The sequence below is a fragment of the Saccostrea cucullata genome, unplaced genomic scaffold (assembly GCF_032062105.1).
Source record: "Saccostrea cucullata isolate Sc308-1 unplaced genomic scaffold, CSIRO_AGI_Scuc_v1 ctg8085, whole genome shotgun sequence".
NCBI lineage: Eukaryota > Metazoa > Mollusca > Bivalvia > Ostreida > Ostreidae > Saccostrea > Saccostrea cuccullata.
Genome location: NW_026926951.1, coordinates 7,501 through 25,166, shown reverse-complemented (window position 1 = coordinate 25,166; position 17,666 = coordinate 7,501). Strand labels below are relative to the sequence as shown.

Here is a 17,666-nt window from a genome sequence, read left to right as displayed (position 1 = left end):
CTGTTTTTGGTCTATGATATCTGTCTATTCGTCCGCAAAAACTTTAACCTTAATTGTCTCTAACTTATGAATGGGTGGGGTAACGGCTTTCATATTTCACAGGAATATTCTTTGTAACATCTAAAATTCGGGGTCCATGAAACCTTGGCCATAACTTCTGAACAGTTAGTACTAGGGCTTTCATCACAGGTGTATACCTTTCTCTGGATACCAACAGTTTTGACCTTGGATTTTGATTTCCATTTAAAAAACATTAAATCTTCACCATAAGCTGTCACACGGGGACAGTGTTTCACAAACACACGTCTTGTTTTCATTAATTAAAGTAGGTCAAACTCCAAGAGGTTAAATATGTTACAAGATGCTTTAAGATGGTTCTCATCACAAGATACACACGTTGTGGAACATAAAAGCCCTAGCACCAAAGATGGACAGACCAAAATTTATGTTCAAAATCCTCCGTTGTTTAGCACAAAAACCTCTCATCACCTATATATGCATATATTTGTAAGAATATTTGGGCTTTTAGAAAAATGTATTAAATTTTATGCATAAAAAATCTGGCTCATCATATTTTCCAAAAAAAAAAAGAGTACCTGTCAAATTTCCATGTTTGAAATAAAATTAAATGGTTTGCAAACATTTGCAAAAGATGGAGAGAACTTGAGAGGCCAAAAAATGATTTTCCTATTTAACTCAACTAAGTGTGTAATTGTCACTTCAACTCCTAATATTGTCCCCCATTTCAATAAAAGGATCTTGTGTTCTGTCCATCTGTTTGTCAATCAGTCTGCCTTTCTGTAACACTTGTTTATGGGAGTTATGTAAAATTAAATTTCATTGCAAAAGCTCAAAAGCTTCTCAAGACATTGAGCAGAAACTTGTGATACAGAAAGACTGACTGACAGAGAAACTGAAATCAATATCTCCCACTTTTAGTGAAAGGAGGAGACAAAAAAAGTTCTTTCGAAATTTACTTGCTTGGTCGTTCATCATAAGTACATCTCCATAAAACGGTGGACTACACTGTGAGCCCTGAAATGTACAACACTGACAATTTTGTGTGTATTTTTTTTATTTGTATGTACAGCACTGTCTCTAAAACACCACTGTTTTAGAATGTTAAGTGTGGCCGAGATGTCGTGAATCTTGGCTTGTGCAGTTTCCTGTTCAACCTGTGTGTGAGTGGGAAACGAATCTTGCTGTTCTGTAAAATAGAGAAAAGATAAATATAGGTTAAAGTGTAAAACAATTATTTTTATCACAACTAATATTCTTCCTGAATATTTGAGAATAGAGGTAAAGTCATAAAACATTCAATATAACAACTCGAATTCTGTTTTGGTATATGTTATATATTTTAAGCATTTAATGAAATAGTCAACTAAGAGAGTTAAGGGGAGACAGGACACATGTCACATGACTAAAAAGACATATTACGTCATAATCGGTGATGATATACATGTTAAACGTTGTTAAAATCAACAGTTCTTGTGTAATCTTATTCTAAATTCTAAAATTGTTTTTAAACATTTAATTTTAGAAATTATTATTAAATTTTTTTTAAAGATCTTGCCATCATTTAGATATTGTGAAGTTGCCCAATCCACACATTTGTTTCTCTTTACCCTGCAGTCTGACGTCAGTGACGTCATAGACGTAGTGTTTGAATTCTCAATGCAGCGAGATCAAGTACACACACCCGTCATGATCAGTTTTATTTCACAATAAACAGGTCACAGTCAATGTATCGTGATAAATTTCTAAAGCAGATTTTTTTAAATTAATATTTTTTCGTGTTAGTAGCAGATATTCTCTCTACTTAGATAATTTTGAATGTTTATGTTTTTGTGTGACGTCACAATTGATTTCCCGCACTCGGAAAATACAAACGTGAAGCGTTTTTATCATGCTTACGTCTAATTCAACGATGTCCTATGCGATATTCAGGTAAGCTTCACCCTGTGATATTTATGCAGTAAATAATTACGATGAAGGACTGACATTCAATCGTAAATTTAGAAATATTTATTCAAAGAATTTTGTCAAAAATGAGGTTTTTGTCGTTGAAGCTGCCTTGAAAAATGCAGAAATTATCCCATCCAAATACTATATAAAATTAAAACAATTGCTTTCAGATAATTTAAACACTATGAATATTCTGAAATATTTGATTATATAGTGTTATCTATCATATTTATCGTTTGTGCGTAAAAATTCGCATTATAGACTCCGTTATGGGCCCGTAAACATGAAGTATCTAAAGTCTATACAAACTCTAAACAGGGCGGAATTTGTGGGGCGATATCTTTTAAATAAGTCAAGAAATCCCATGACAAGACTGTTTTAAAATGTTAAGTACATATAAAATTAGTAATATAAAAAATACAAAAAAAATTCACTGACAGGAATTTTTTCAGCGAAAGGTCCTGTTCCTCCTTAAATGTTACAATTTTTCCTCAGGAGTTATGAATATTGCCAAGAAATAATTATTTTATTCAAAATTTATCCTTTTCCCCTGCACTTAATTTTATTAAGGCATAACATACTGGATAAGAGCAAAGAGTTGCCTCCATAAAATTTCAGATATAAAACAGTGTTTAATATGCATGTTTTAATTCTTGCAAAAGACTAAACTTTTATCATATTCTGCCAAAGTAACACAAAAATTTAGTCAGTAAATTCTAGGTTTCCTTGAATTCAATTAATGCACATAGTTTAAATGAGGGCAGGGCTAAGTCCCTTCATTTTTTTTTCATTTATTCAACTGTTAATTTAGTATGGAAGTGTTTAAAAACAGGTATAGTATCATTACCCTAAAATTTGAAAAAATATTTTCAGACAAGCCTTAGTCAAATTGGTATTAACATCTGGTCAACAATCCAGTTCATGACTTACGTGGAACTGTTTGACGTTGGGTCGGCGTGTCTTTGAGGCTTCCACTTGTTCCACTCGGATGATCTGAATCGTTGATGCTCTTGCTCTGTGACGGGCTCCCATATCACGGTCTTTAAAACATACAGAAATAATTAATAAATTATCAATGTATATAAATGTAATATAATTATCCATTTATAACATTGTAAACAAATAATTTAAAGAACATTAAAAAGTACTCTGTCATATTGCAAAGGAATTTTCCAAAACGAGCATAAAAATTCTCTTTGTTGACAAACTCGATATTCTATCAATTTACACAACGGAAAAGAAATATTTGTTTTTCAAATGATATTTTAATTTATACCTGGAATCGCAAGATAACTCAAAAACATACAGTATTTGAATTGTTTTCTATAGTATATATATAAACATGTGATGAATTGTTTTCTTTAGTATATATAGACATGTGATGAATTTGACAATTTTCCTATTTTACAGAACATGTTATGCTCTTAAACAAATTCTTTACATTATTTTGGGGAATAATCAATTAGTTAAGATTCACTATAATACTTCTTTTGAATGACAGCCCATTACTTACAGCACTGAGTCACAGCACCTGCTGCGGTCAGATCGCGGTATTCACGGTACATGTTGTGAATTCCACTACGGGAAACGTATCTCAGCCAGATGCCAATATTCTTGATCACCAAGGGGTGCTTCTCGTACATCTGAAAAATAATTTTAAAATATTGTAAAATTGTAGAGAACTCTTTTTTTTTAAATTTTCCTTACCATGAAGAGAATAGAAAAATGTGTATTGTGTCCTAAAGAACATTCAAGTCATCTTAAATACAAACACATATACTGTATCACTAGGGCTGGGACGATATATTGAGATATCTATATATCAAGATATCTGTGAGGACGATACGCATATCGATACATTAATATGAAGAAATATTGCCCAAAAAAAATCTGACTTTTACTTTTCTTTCTTTATTTAACATTAGGGGTTTAATATATAAAATAAATAAGCTAAATATAAATATAGATATGAAATAAATAATAAATAACACTACTTGATTAAAATATTTTTGTTTTACAACATATAAACAACTATTTTGAATAAATTATTCTTATCTGAAAAAAAATAATTTGTTTATTTCAATGCAAAAAAAGATTTCATAAGCAATTAAACATATCGTGATACATATCGTATCATGGCTCAAATATCGTGATATGTATCGATAGAGAAAAAGTTGTATCATCCCAGTCCTATGTATCACTATGTGTACTTAACGTGGCTTACTGTATAATCCATATTAAGCGCCCCTGCACCTATAAGCGGCCCCTAGTTGTTTTTCAATTGTCAGGAAATAAGGGCCCCCTGTACCAGGGATTAATCTAGGGCATATTTACTACCGATATTCGATGTTTTTCCCCTAGAGAAAATTTCCCCTGAAGATCTAATTTTCCCCTTTTGATGAGTAAAATATTCCCCTTACAATAACAACAAGAGGCCCAAGGGCCTTGAATCGCTCTTCTGACAAATTGTACAATCTATCACTTCTGTTAGAAGCCTCCAACTCTTTTAGAATCATAAGACCCAAAATGCATCAACTTACAAAGTTTGATAATATTTAGCCAGTTAAGACTGAAGATATTATAATATAATTATAAAATACCATAAGTAGGTCACAGTGACCTCCCTTTTGATTGAAATTTTCTGAGGACTCAAGATACATTAATTGACAAAGACTGATGATTCTAATTAAATAAGTACCTGAGATATTCAAAAGTAGGTCACCATGACCTACTTTTTGGTCAACATTCTCTGAAAAACCAAGATGCATCATCTGACAAAGTTTGACGATTCTAAGCCAATTAGTACCAGAGATAATTAAATATAGCCATCAAATGTCAAAAGTTGGTCACAGTGACCTACTTTTTGGTCAACGTTATTCAAAAACCCATAATGCCTAAATTGACAAAATTTGATGATTCTAAGCCAATAAGTACCTGAGATATTCAAAATTAGGTCACCGTGACCTACTTCTTGTTGGACATTCAATGAAACCCTAAGATGCCTCAACTGACAAAGTTTGATAATTCCGAGCCAATAAGTACCAGATATAATTAAATATAGCCATAAAATGTCAAAAGTAGGTCACAGTGACCTACTTTTTGGTCGACGTTCTCCGAAAACACAAGGTGCCTAAACTGACAAAGTTTGATGATTCTAAGCTGTTACGTACCTGAGATATTCAAAAGTAGGTCACTGTGACTATTTTTTGGTCGACATTCTCTGAAAACCCAAGATGCATCAACTGACAAAGTTTGACGATTTTAGGTCAATAAGTACCAGAGATACGTAATTATAGTCACAAAATGTCAAAAGTATGTCACCATGACCTACTTTTTGGTCATCACTCTCCGAAAACCCAAGATGCATCAACTCACAAAGTTTGATGATTCTAAGCCAATAAGTCCCAGAGATACTTACATCTGTAAATAAAGCCATAAAATGTCAAAAGTAGGTCACCGTGACCTACTTTTAGGTCGTCACTGTCCGAAAACTAAATATGCCTGGACTCACAAAGTTTGATGATTCTAAGCCAATAAATACCTAAGATACTTAAATATAGCCATAAAATGTCGAAAGTAGGTCATCGTGACCTACATTTTGGTCAACATTTTTCAAAGACCCAAGATGCATCTACTGACCAAGTTTGATGATCGTAGGTCTGAAGGTAATCAAAATATGTGTTTTAAACAATTTGAAAACAAATTCAAAAAGTAGGTCACAGTGACCTACTTTTTCATAAATATGTTTTAAGGATATCCGATCCTCAGTCAGGAAGGATAACTCCAAAAATTAATATTTTATTTGAAATGCATCAAAATGAAGCTTGAAAATGAAATTTTTTCATGCAACAATTTTCATTTTATTCATCTTTATAAAATTCAAGGTTATTGGAAGTCTTAGAAAAGGTTTTATAAAAGTTGATATTTGTACCCTATAAAAAGAAAAAAATAATAGAGTTTTAGAGAAATAAGATTTTCTTGAATTCAGCCTTTGGTAAAAATGATTATTAGCATGATATGAAATCAGAAGTGATTTGTGGTGTCTTGCAATGACAGCAAAAGACTTTTACACTATGTTTAATAGAATACATAACGGAAATAGAAGACAAAAAATACCAAATAAGTATAAAATTTATGACAATTTCTCTAAATGCCTGGATACCTATCATTTTTTAATTTAAAATATTGTTGTTGATCAATTTGCAATTAGAAAATACATTGCTGATATTCCAATTTGCTTTTCCTATTTTCCCTATATAATATGATTAACTTTAATATTTTACTTTAAAGAAATACTGTGGATAAATTTACATAACTTTGTGGATTCAGAGATACTTTTATGAGTATTTTTGCTTACTTAACTGCTAATTTTATAAACCTGAGGATCGGACTACCTTAAGGTCCCAAGATGCATCAAAGTACAAGATTTGATGATTCTAAACCTCCCAGTGTCTGAAATAATGGGATTTAATGATTTTAAAAGGATAAGTCATAAAGTTCAAAAAGTAGGTCACGGTGACCTACTTTGAAGTTGACATTGTTTGAGGACCCAAGATGCATCAACTCACAAAGTTTGATGATCATAGGCCTTAAAGTGTCCAAAATATGCCTTCAAATCAATTTGAAAAGAAATCCCCGCAAAATTTAAAAAGTAGGTCACCATGACCTACTTTTGAGTTAACATGATGTGAAGTCGTAAGATGCATCAACTTACAAGAATTGATGATCCTAGTCCTTATAGTAAGCAAAATATACATGTTTTTATTAATTGTAAATTTAGGTCAACTTTGAAGTGACCTTGAGACCACGCCCTTTGCCCCAGGGTAATTCCCCGTGCAAATTTTAATCTTCGACATATCCTGATCCTTGTATGTAAGTTTGGTGAAAATCTGCCTAGTGGTTATGGAGAAGAAGATTTTTTAGCAACCAGTACTTTTGGTTTTGTTTTCCTGATTGTCTCCCCTTGTTTAAGGGTCCCAACCCTTATTTTAGTATAAATGGTAGCCCTTGGGCCAAGGATACCCTGTGACAAATTTGGTACTGATTGGCCAAGGGGTTCTTGAATTATGGCCCATATTCTAAAAAGTTTACGCACACCGCACAAATGGCCATAGCATTAGCTCTTTGAGCCTTTGGCTCAGAAGAGCTAAAACCCTCAAATGTTTTTTTCCGTCACAGAGACTGAAAATTTAAAGTGAAATTTTTCAGTATATGAGAAATATGGTTTTAATTTGCTACTACATGCACTTTAAATGGTCATAAAAATGCTGAAATTCAATTTGCCCCCAAGCAGGGCCTGCCCTGCACTTGCTCGAGTGGTTCCCAGACCCCGGCTGACTTTCCCAATTTCTTCAGAAAGGGTAGTTTCCCCAAAAACCTATATTAATCCCTGTGTACAGTGATTAAAATCATCTAGAACTGTATCAAAAGTCTGCCAAAATTTGAAGAAAGTGAAAATGAAACTTGTATATTATCCAATTTCTCAGTGGAAAATGAATCATTTAGCATAATTTGGTTAAAGGATTATCTTCCCTTAAGGTCATACGCAACGTAGTTCGAACTTGAATGGGTTCTTCCCTGGAGCTGAAGAGTTCCACTAATTGAAGGACCTGTGTGTACCCATACAAAAAAAAGGTACATATAGGCATACTTTTTTTGTGCCTTTTCAGTACCTAATGTGTGCCTACTATTATAGGTACAGAAAAGGCATACCTATTCTGTGCCAAAAATGAACTTAATTTTTTTCTAGTGTACCTAAAATGTACCTAATTTGGACTTTGTCATTTTACGGTGTGCCTGAAATGTGCCTACTTTAGACTTTGTCATTTTTCAGTGTACCTAAAATGTACCTAATTTGGACTTTGTCATTTCACAGTGTGCCTGAAATGTGCCTATTTTAGACTCTGTCATTTTTCAGTGTGCCTAAAATGTACCTATTTTGGACTTAGATATTTTCCATCTTACCTACTATGAACTTTGTCATTTTTCAGTGTGCCAGAAATGTACCTATGTTGAACTTATATATTTTCCAGTGTGCCTAAAATGTACCTAATTTGGACTCAGTCATTTTTCAAAGTGCCTGAATTTAAATACTTTATTATATGACTGATTCTTTGTAGCGGGGTGGGGTTGTGGGGGGTGGGGTTGAATCATCATTCAACAATTTGTGCATTTAATTTTTAATTACATTATACTTCAGATTTAACATCATTATTTCAAGTCCTCAGTATAATATATAGTGGTGTTGTGGAAAGAAAAAATGGGGAGGGGTGATAACATTGTTACTGAATACTCTCAAATGCCAAATATGTAATTATCATTAATTCAATTAATCTTCTTAAGGAAAATAAAAGGTAAAGATCCATTTCTGTTCTTAAAATATGCCCTAGTTTGTCTTACAGAGTGTCAGTTCTTAGTAACTTTGATTAACATTCTCTAAGACATAGGGGATTGTCTTATAAACACTATACAATTATATTGACCATTGACCCCCCCCCCCCCCCCCCTACACACACACACTTGCTAAATTATTATTATTTTTTTTACATGTCATTTTATCAACTTGTTGCATTTATAAAACTAATTCTGCAATACTGTGAAATATGTATATATCAATTAGAAACAGGAAATCACTTTCCGCTTGAACGCACACAATACACAGGTAATCCACAGAGAGATCAGGTATAGTCCGTGCATCTAGTGAAGTGGACACAAAGTCATGTAATCAACAGCCAAATCGGCTTAGTTACGATGCTTCTCAGTATTATTCTTGCAGTATTATTCTTTAATTTCTTTTGCTCTTGAATAATTTAATGATAAATGAATGTTTTTAACTATGTGAATAAACTGATAAACTATTAGGATATTAACCGTTTTAAAAACTAAATACATTTTTTTTTAAAACCAGGTTTGCTAGCAAACCCCTCTAGTTGTAACAGATACAACTTTGTATTATAAATTATCAGTAATAAAATTTATATGCACATCTCTATGTCCAGTAGAGGTCCCATTACGCGATCACGGCATCTCTCTCTCTCTCTCTCTCTCTCTCTCTCTCTCTCTCTCTCTCTCTCGTACGTTTAACTACAAAAATGTTTGGGATGTTTAAATTAACTTTATAGGGTGAGAATTTATATATTTATATCCATTAGACCAGTTACTGGTGTATTTTGAAATAGACTTTGTTTATCTTTGAATGCAAAACGATGTTGATTTCCACAGTATTCTTCAGTGACACGTACAGGTGTTAATACCGAATGACCTTCACCCTGCAGAAATTGTTCGTGTATCACATGTAGTTCTCCACAAACATGACAAAATGGTGATTTCATTAGATTTTTCAGCTCAACATTAATGGGTAAAATACAAAAGAATAAATTACAGAATGAAATAAATAGAAATGCTTTAACTATTACCGGTAGTTAGGAAGTAGCAGTAAAAAAAAATGTGTACATTTACAGAAATTTCATACAAATAATAGCCCCCAAGATGCACAAAATACAGGTGCTTATCATTTATAATTATTCACATACTAAGCATTTATGGATTGTATACATGTTATAATTTACATGATGGTCCATATATACATGTATTTCGATGTTTGTATCACTCTCTTGTGTCAGTTACATTAATAAAGATTTTAGTTGAAATCCAACACGTAAGAAAATTATGAATAATTAAAAAAAAATAAGGGGGCCTAATCAATTTGAGAGTTATTAGTTATGTAAACAAACACAAAATAGTAATGGCGTTCAAGATGGCGGTTCAATTATTTGCCCAAAATAGCCACGCTAAATTTCAAGGATTTCATCGCAATCGGCTTTCAGTTTAAGTTGGGGCTTCATTAAATAATTGTTAAATGTTCATTGTTATAATTATTAATTGTTTACACGAAATATTTTATGAATAATTTAATAAAATCACGTGACTCCAGCGAAGTCTACGATTGGTCAGTGGATAGCGCGGACATTACAGAGACGATTTGAAAATTGGCCGAGATGAAAACCTCAAAAAGAAATCGGAGAATTATAGGTCGGTGAGTCTTTATTTCAGTGTAAATTTTTATGCTGCTTGTTGTTAATGTATTTGTGCCCGTAAAGAATGCATTAGAATGTGATTATCAAGTAAAATTTTACGAAATTCTAGGTAATTGTACCGTAGATTTTTGGTTTGTTTTGATTCAAGATGGCCGTGTAGCCAGTGCTGCAGCCTACACATGAAGTAAAGACATATAAATAATAATTATTTTGTTTAACCTGATGTGTAACAAGACATAAAAAGTGTTTCACAGTTTCAGAGTCTTTTAAAAAAAATTATACGAGTAATTAATGTGTCAATATCGCGGAACAGGTTATGTACAGTAGCCTCTGCATGGGCATGGCGATAATAACAAACAGAAATTCAAATGATCAGTGTGAAAATTTAATCATTGGCATATGGAATTTGAAATATAAAGTAAAGATCTCTATATAAAAAAAAATGGGGGGGGGGGGGTAATTTTTAACATGTTTTAATTTAAAGTATCAAAATTACAGCATTTATAAAACATAAGATAACAAAATTAACTGATTTGAATTTATGTTATAAGTTTACATAAAATCATTTCAACCCCTATTTCTCCACTTGGTTCATGCCGGGGGGGGGGGGGGGGGGGGGGGGTATGACACACATCATTTAATTCAGAGTGACAGTGTTTCAGTATTATATTTAAAAAAAAATAAGAATGTATGCAAATTAGTGTAAACTTTGTTAATAATAATATCACATAATTTCATGAACAAACTTTCTTTTTCAGCAAAATTCTTGTCCCCTGTAGTCATTCTAAACTTGGGGGAAATGCATAAAGACTATAACTCTGTCAGTAAGTATGAAATCTAATCTGATTTTTGAAAAAAAAATACATATATATATATATATAATAATAGTAAAATTAATCACCACTTATCAAACTACATTGTAAATTTTAGGAATTTCAGATCTTCACAGGGTAGGGGTGGGGGGGGGGTGTCCAAATCACTTTTAATTGATTAAGTATATTTACATTTAATAACATAATATATACATAATGCAAGTAGGAAGGAAGTTCCAGACCCCCGGACCCCTCCCCTATAGATTCAGGCATGGGTTTCATCTATTTAATATTTTTGAAAATAATTTCAAATGTCACTCAGTAAGTGAAGACTCAAGAGCAACAACTTTTTCAGAATTGAAGGGAATGGCATGAAAGAAGAAAGAAGGAATTGCGTGGTACATTCAAATGGAGGATCAGTTTTTATAAGGAGTCCAGATGAAAATCGCAACTGTACAGCAACGAGGATTTACCCTGGTAAAGGGTCTATTACTGTGCAGAAATTCTGTGGTGCCAATTGGGTAGGAACTCTATGAAAGTAATGAAGATTACATAAATTGCACATGCAGCAAGTGAATAATGTGTGGCCAAAAAAGGACATGACATGGAGTATACTTTCAGTACCTTTACGGTGTCTTTGTGTATTTAAATTACATTAATTATGTTTTGTATATGCTGAAAAGGTGTGTTTATTTTTTTCTTGCAAAGAATGATATTAAATATCATTATTTTGTTAAAGGTAACAATATTAATTTTTTTTTTAATATAGGAGATTTGTCATATATAGATTCTGTTTATCAGTCAGGGGTGGTACTGAAATCAGTCATTTTTGAAAATGATGGATAATGGTCATTTCTTCTAAGTATATAATGTACACAATTTTCTTATTTTTGTAAATATGACGTCTTTTCATCATATTTCCATTCTCAAGTCAATTTTCCCATCCCATTCACTACAGTAATTAGATATAGTACACTATCCTGCCATAGACCCTTGTGTAGAGAAACATCTTGACAAGTAATTGAAACCAAAATAATTTAGTGCGCCCCGTAAAACTAATGAGATAATTAAGTGCGCCCAGACCTAACAATTTGATAAAAAATGATGAAAAACAGTCATTTTTATTTTCAGAGATAACTCTATTTCTAAAATAAATTTCAAAATAGAAATGACTGTTTTTCATCATTTTACTAAAAAAAGATGAATTTCCATCATTATTAAAAATCAATTTAATGACTGAAAATCATCATTTTTAAAAATGATGGATTTCAATCACACCCCTGACTGTTTATAGATAGGATTTAAAAGAGATATTTTTCATATATATTTTCATGTAGCATCATATAATAAATTTTTACTTGTACCTGATAATTAGTGTTAAATTCTTCCTTAATATAGTCCTGCCCCATTCACAAGGAATGATAAGTATGTATTTTTCATGTAAGGCCAAAAATTTAAAAACATTTGATGGAGAAAGAAATTTTTAACTGGGTTTTGTGGTTGATTTGTCGACAAAAGCCCATTTTTTGATATGCCTTAAATGTACCTTTTTGTATAGTTATGCGGTGTGCCAATATTGTGCTTTTTTAGTACCTAAAATGTGCCTATTAAAGCTTTTGGTACAATATAGGTACCTTGTAGGTATACTTTTGGTATACCTCTGGCATACTTTTGGCACAGCCTTGAAGGTACCTAATAGATTGATATGTAGGCACTTTTTAGGTATGCCTGGAATGTACCTACTGGTCTAGTTAGATGATGTGCCAATATTGTGCTTTTTTAGTACCTTAAATGTGCCTATTAATGCCTTTGGTACAATATAGGTACCTTGTAGGTATACTTTTGGTATACCTCTGGCATACTTTTGGCACAGCCTTGAAGGTACCTAATAGATTGATATGTAGGCACCTTTTAGGTATGCCTGGAATGTACCTACTGGTCTAGTTAGATGATGTGCCAATATTGTGCTTTTTTTAGTACCTAAAATGTGCCTATTAATGCTTTTGGTACAATATAGGTACCTTGTAGGTATACTTTTGGTATACCTCTGGCATACTTTTGGCACAGCCTTGAAGGTACCTAATAGATTGATATGTAGGCACCTTTTAGGTATACCTAAAATGTACATATCTGACTGTTAGAATTATATGCCATACTATGTATAGGCATACTTTAGGTATGCCTCACTGCTCAATCTAATGTTTTATGTGTGCCTAAAATGTACCTATATGTGAAATAGAAAAAATGAATCATTGAAAAGTATACCTTTAGTATGCCTTTTTTGTACCAATTTGCTACCTATACTTGAAGAAGTGGTTCCAAACTTGTATACTTAAAGTATACCTTTTTTGTGCCTATATTTATCAAGAATAGGCATGCCTAATCTGTACCTTTTTTTGGTATGGGTAATACTTTTAATGTCTGTATATGGATTTGTACACCTCTTCTAAAACAATTTATGATGAAAAAAAAAATCTGAAATTTATGTTTTGTAATTTTTGTACATTTTCTTTGAATAATGCAAAATTTTTCATAATTTGATATCTTTTTAAAATCCCTGGTAATGCATGTTGATTTTTTTTTGTCTAAGAACATATAATGTTATTATAAGTTTAAATTTAGAATATCTTGAAAAGTTATCAGTACGTAAGGTACCTTGGGTATGTCCTTAAAGTGAAGTTAGACATTATTTTTGTGGCTCTCTGTATTTATATTTTTTCAAAAGTTTTTTGAAGTTAAAAAAATATGACATTAAATATTATAAAGAAAATACCATAATAACCGCCCCCTTTTCGCAATTTTTTAAGCGTTCTGGGCGGTTAATAGGGATTATACGATATTTAAAATTTAGTGCAATCATTTTGTACAGAGTTGTTTGTTATCATGAATTAGGACTACATGTACACCTTCCTTGCCAAGTAATGTATTTATTATTAAATCTTATTGGTATTCATGAATTAGCGCAGTGTTGTCAGTGGCAAAGTCGATAAAATATGAAGCCCGCTTTATCAAGTACACATACACAGACACAGTGTGCACTTTTCTAGTGCTTACAAAATACAGTGTACAGAAAATCATAATGTCACTGAATACAGTTGTCCAACATAACACTCGTTCAAGCCAGTAAACACAACTAGACGAGGGATCTTATGTTGGTGTGCATTTATTTTTTGGCAGATAAACACTTTAGGAGGTTATTTAAAGCACTTCCCAAACTGTCTGCGAGCTTTCTGCCATCTACATCATCAGTAATATATCAATTCTTACCTCCTCAAAATTTTATACAGTTATTTAAAAATAGCTTGGCATAAACTTAAAAGGTTCAGGAATGAGCATAATCTCTGAAGATTTATTCAAACTAAAATTTTTAATGACGCTCTTCGGAAAGGCACATTGTTCAGTACAAATTCTTTACCCGCCTCGAAAATATCGCTGAGATTAGAATGAACACTGCAACCTTTGTCAGTTCTTCAGTGTCATAATTGAAATGTTTACAATGAATGCAATATTTATGCAATTACCTATGATATTCATTGATTATAACCAATACCATATTCCATACTTACAGGATTTGAACCATCTAAAATACTCACCTCTCTGCATTGGAGAATTTCCCCCTGGGTCTTCTTCATTTTCTTCAGTTGTGACACAAAGTACCAAAACCTAGACTTAGCTGTACACTTGTCTGGGGCAAAGATTTTCATTTGGTACAGGGCAGGGGTACGGTCCCTGGGGCGGGGCATCATCCGCCCGACCACCTGGTACTCCTTCAACTGGAAAAAATAATAAAAATGAATTCCAAACTTATTTTCTATGCATACATTACATAGTCAGTAAGTCACACAGTGAAAATATTTGTGTAATGTACATTGCGCATATCATTTGTTTACTTTGTAATATACACGAATATTGATCAATGAATAAACGTCAAAGCAAAGATTCTGAGCGAAATGTACATCTGACAATAAATCCAAAACAGCACATGGCATCCATCCCCCCTTTTATCAATAATGTCGTTTCTCCCTAATCAGTGGGGTTTTAAGTGAAAAATGTACACCTAACTGAAGATACTAGAACTATATTTATTTGTGTTTACATCATTACAAAGAGAAATGCAATCAAATTCAACAAAAATATAAATTTAATTGAAATTACATCTCCACGAGCTTTCATTATGGTGGACACGAGGAAAAGGCAAAATCGCGTTTCTTCTCGCGTGAGCTCACTGTAAAAGCGGAAGTACCAAATAAAACGCGCGGATCCAACTTTCTGTATAATACATTTCCATACGACAGGGGGTTGCACGTATTCTAAAGGGGGTTCAAAGTCATTTTTGGTAAATTTACTATGTACACTAAGTAACTCTGCAAATTTCTATATCATATAAAGAGTGGGGTAGATTTTTTAAATAAGATGTTTGTGTTTTTCAGCAAATTTTCTGAATTTATGGATTGCATTAGGCCTAATTTTATGAATGTCATTCATGCACATTGCAAATGTGCCATCTATATATAATTTGGGGAAAAAAAGAAAAAGGCCCGGGGTCTATATTGGGGGGGGGGGGGGAGGGTGTCCTGTCGTAAAACACTTGTGTGTAACAAAAAGTCGAAAGACCATATCAGACATATGCAGTCTTTCAATGAACATTACTCTCCCTCCTGAAGACGCTGTAATAAAATGCACATAAAATACAGTTCTTCACATGTTCAGTGAGTATATATGAATTTTTACAAAAGCTAGGTCAGTTTTATCTAAAATTTTGTATTTTTCAGCTGTAATAATACTTTGTGAATGTGTCATACAATGACCTTGTCACCAAATAGTCAATTTATCATTGAGTCAAATGCTGACTGACGTTTTTCATACTAATGGTTAGTCCATTATTTATACACTGAATATTGACGACGGATTTTTTTCGTTACTTCTTGATCATGACAAGGAGTACTCGGCAGGTGTGACCCAATCAGACCGGTCGGCAGGGGATGCTTACTCCTTCATGGCACCTGATCCCACACCTCAGTGATGTTTTAGAGGTCCGTATTTGCTATTTTACTCCTACATTGTAATTGTTTCATGGACTTTTGTTCTTGAATACTGTTATTTTAAAATATGTTTCATAAAATAATATTTTATTTAAAAAATGTCATTCCTTGGGGTACGGAAAAATGTGAAACAAAATGGAGAGCTTAGTATTAGTTTTATTTTTATACAGGAATGTCCCTTCGGGATTATTCTGAGATCAAGTATATATTGTAGCTTAAAACTGAAGCAGGTACATGTACAACGGGTTCTAGGACTTGAAATACAATACTGTAACATATAATGAACAGCTAGCGGGCTGACAAAAAGATATCTTTCTTTTTAATAATAATATACTTTCTACATATTATATGTGTATATTTAATAATTTATAACTTATATCTTAGATATAATACGAAACAGGTTACTTATACAGGGGAAAATTATGTACGTAGCCTTAAAAAAAAGTGGGGGGGAAAAAGTTGAATAAATCAATACAATATTAATTGCATGCGCATGAGATTATTTAATATTTATATTATTAAATTAAAACATTTCAAATAAATAAATAAATAAATAAATAAATAAATAAATAAATAAATAAATGAAAATGAATGAATGAATGAATGAATGAATGAATGAATGAATGAATGAATGAATGAATGAATATAGCCGCCTACTATAAAATTCATTTTTTTTAAACAAATGTTAAATATATCAGTATAAATCATATCATGAATTAATTTAATAATAGATCTGTATTTTTTGTTCGTAAATTTTTCTTCAATTCAGAACGTTTATCTCTGCTTTCATGTACATTTAGAAAAATAAGCTAAATTTTATAATTAAAATTTTTTGAGTTAGTTTTCTTTGGGGAAAGGGGGGGGGTTAAAGAAAGAAACGCTATCATACGATTTCTTTTTTTCCCCACATATCTTATTAACCCGGCCCACCCACCACCACCCGGTTCCTTCGGACAAGGCCTTGCTTTTTAAAAAGACTATAATGTTGAGAGAGTTGTTTTATTCCCTTGATTTAGTTGTAAGTTTAACATGTTTAATTAATTTTGATTTGAAAAACTCACTCAGACTTTTTTCTCACTGTCAATTTAATAATTAATAGTATGTATAATTGCAGTATTAGCATAAGAACTGGGTTTTCCTGTCGAACATTTCGCAAATATCGAGGAAGTGCGTAGAAAATGAGATGCGAATATTATACACTTATCCAATGGTTGTGAGTGGGATAGCTCTTTTATCAAACCCGCGACAGGGAACTATTCCCCGAGGGCTTGCCCGAGGGGAATAGTTCCTGTCAAGGGTTTGATAAAAGAGCTATCCCACTCACAAACAGTGGATAAGTGTTTTATTATACTGATGTATATTATGATTTCTAAGGTCTGAATTTTTTGGGAGTAAGATAATACTGCAAGAATAATCTGAAATCCTGATGACGTCACAATGCTACTGAAGTCATTATGACATCATCAGTCAATAGATTTATCGCTGGAAATCAAAATTGGAGGCAAAAATTGCATGAAAATTTTCCGAGGGTGGATAGCAAAAACTATACCCCGGGGTATAGCTTTGCTATGCGTGAACTATAAAAGATAGCTATTTTACCTTCTGAACTTTATATAGGAAACATTTTAACAGAAGTATAATAAATTACGAAATCCCACCAAAGGCTTGGTAAATCCGCCACCGCGCCCGACGCAATTTCGGGTCAGTAACTCGCAAATAACCGAAAATGGCAAGCGGAGCATTTCAACCTGGGACGGGTGTGGCCCCTGCCACCCTAGTAGAACTCTCTGTGTCATGCAGGTGGGTGC

The 17,666-nt window shown here is 32.6% G+C and overlaps 2 protein-coding genes and 1 long non-coding RNA gene across 4 annotated transcripts in view; 2 read left to right on the top strand and 1 right to left on the bottom strand.

Annotated features, from left to right (window-relative positions):
- Positions 1–1,057: 1,057 nt before the first annotated feature.
- On the bottom strand, positions 1,058–15,026 carry LOC134273020 (large ribosomal subunit protein eL20-like). The gene is made up of 5 exons (XM_062755193.1): positions 14,972–15,026; positions 14,410–14,589; positions 3,482–3,611; positions 2,899–3,008; positions 1,058–1,207 (listed from the first exon to the last, which is right to left on the bottom strand). Exons 1-5 carry the CDS (start codon positions 14,987–14,989, stop codon positions 1,115–1,117), a joined length of 531 nt encoding a protein of 176 aa, XP_062611177.1. The 5' UTR covers positions 14,990–15,026; the 3' UTR covers positions 1,058–1,114.
- LOC134273021 (uncharacterized) lies at positions 9,076–13,219 on the top strand. Of its 2 annotated transcripts, none has more exons than XR_009993337.1 (4): positions 9,076–10,003; positions 10,763–10,828; positions 11,172–11,616; positions 12,111–13,219. It is a non-coding gene; the product is annotated as an uncharacterized LOC134273021 (long non-coding RNA). The 2 variants fall into 2 exon arrangements; XR_009993336.1 differs by having other exon boundaries at positions 9,883–9,999.
- A 2,485-nt stretch (positions 15,027–17,511) lies between the features above and the next one.
- The window catches only part of LOC134273019 (copine-5-like), a 7,616-nt gene continuing 7,461 nt past the window's right edge, over positions 17,512–17,666 (top strand). Inside the window, exon 1 of the mRNA XM_062755192.1 lies at positions 17,512–17,658. Coding sequence (XP_062611176.1) covers positions 17,585–17,658 — 74 coding nt within the window. The 5' untranslated portion in view covers positions 17,512–17,584. The remainder of the gene's footprint in view (positions 17,659–17,666) is intronic.

Excerpts from the sequence above, each read along its gene's own strand:
- LOC134273020 (XM_062755193.1), bottom strand. Across the intron at positions 3,612-14,409 it reads AAATTCTCCAATGCAGAGAG|ATGTACGAGAAGCACCCCTT; the intron begins GTGAGTATTTTA and ends ATTATTTTTCAG. Across the intron at positions 1,208-2,898 it reads CCAACGTCAAACAGTTCCAC|AACAGCAAGATTCGTTTCCC; the intron begins GTAAGTCATGAA and ends TCTATTTTACAG.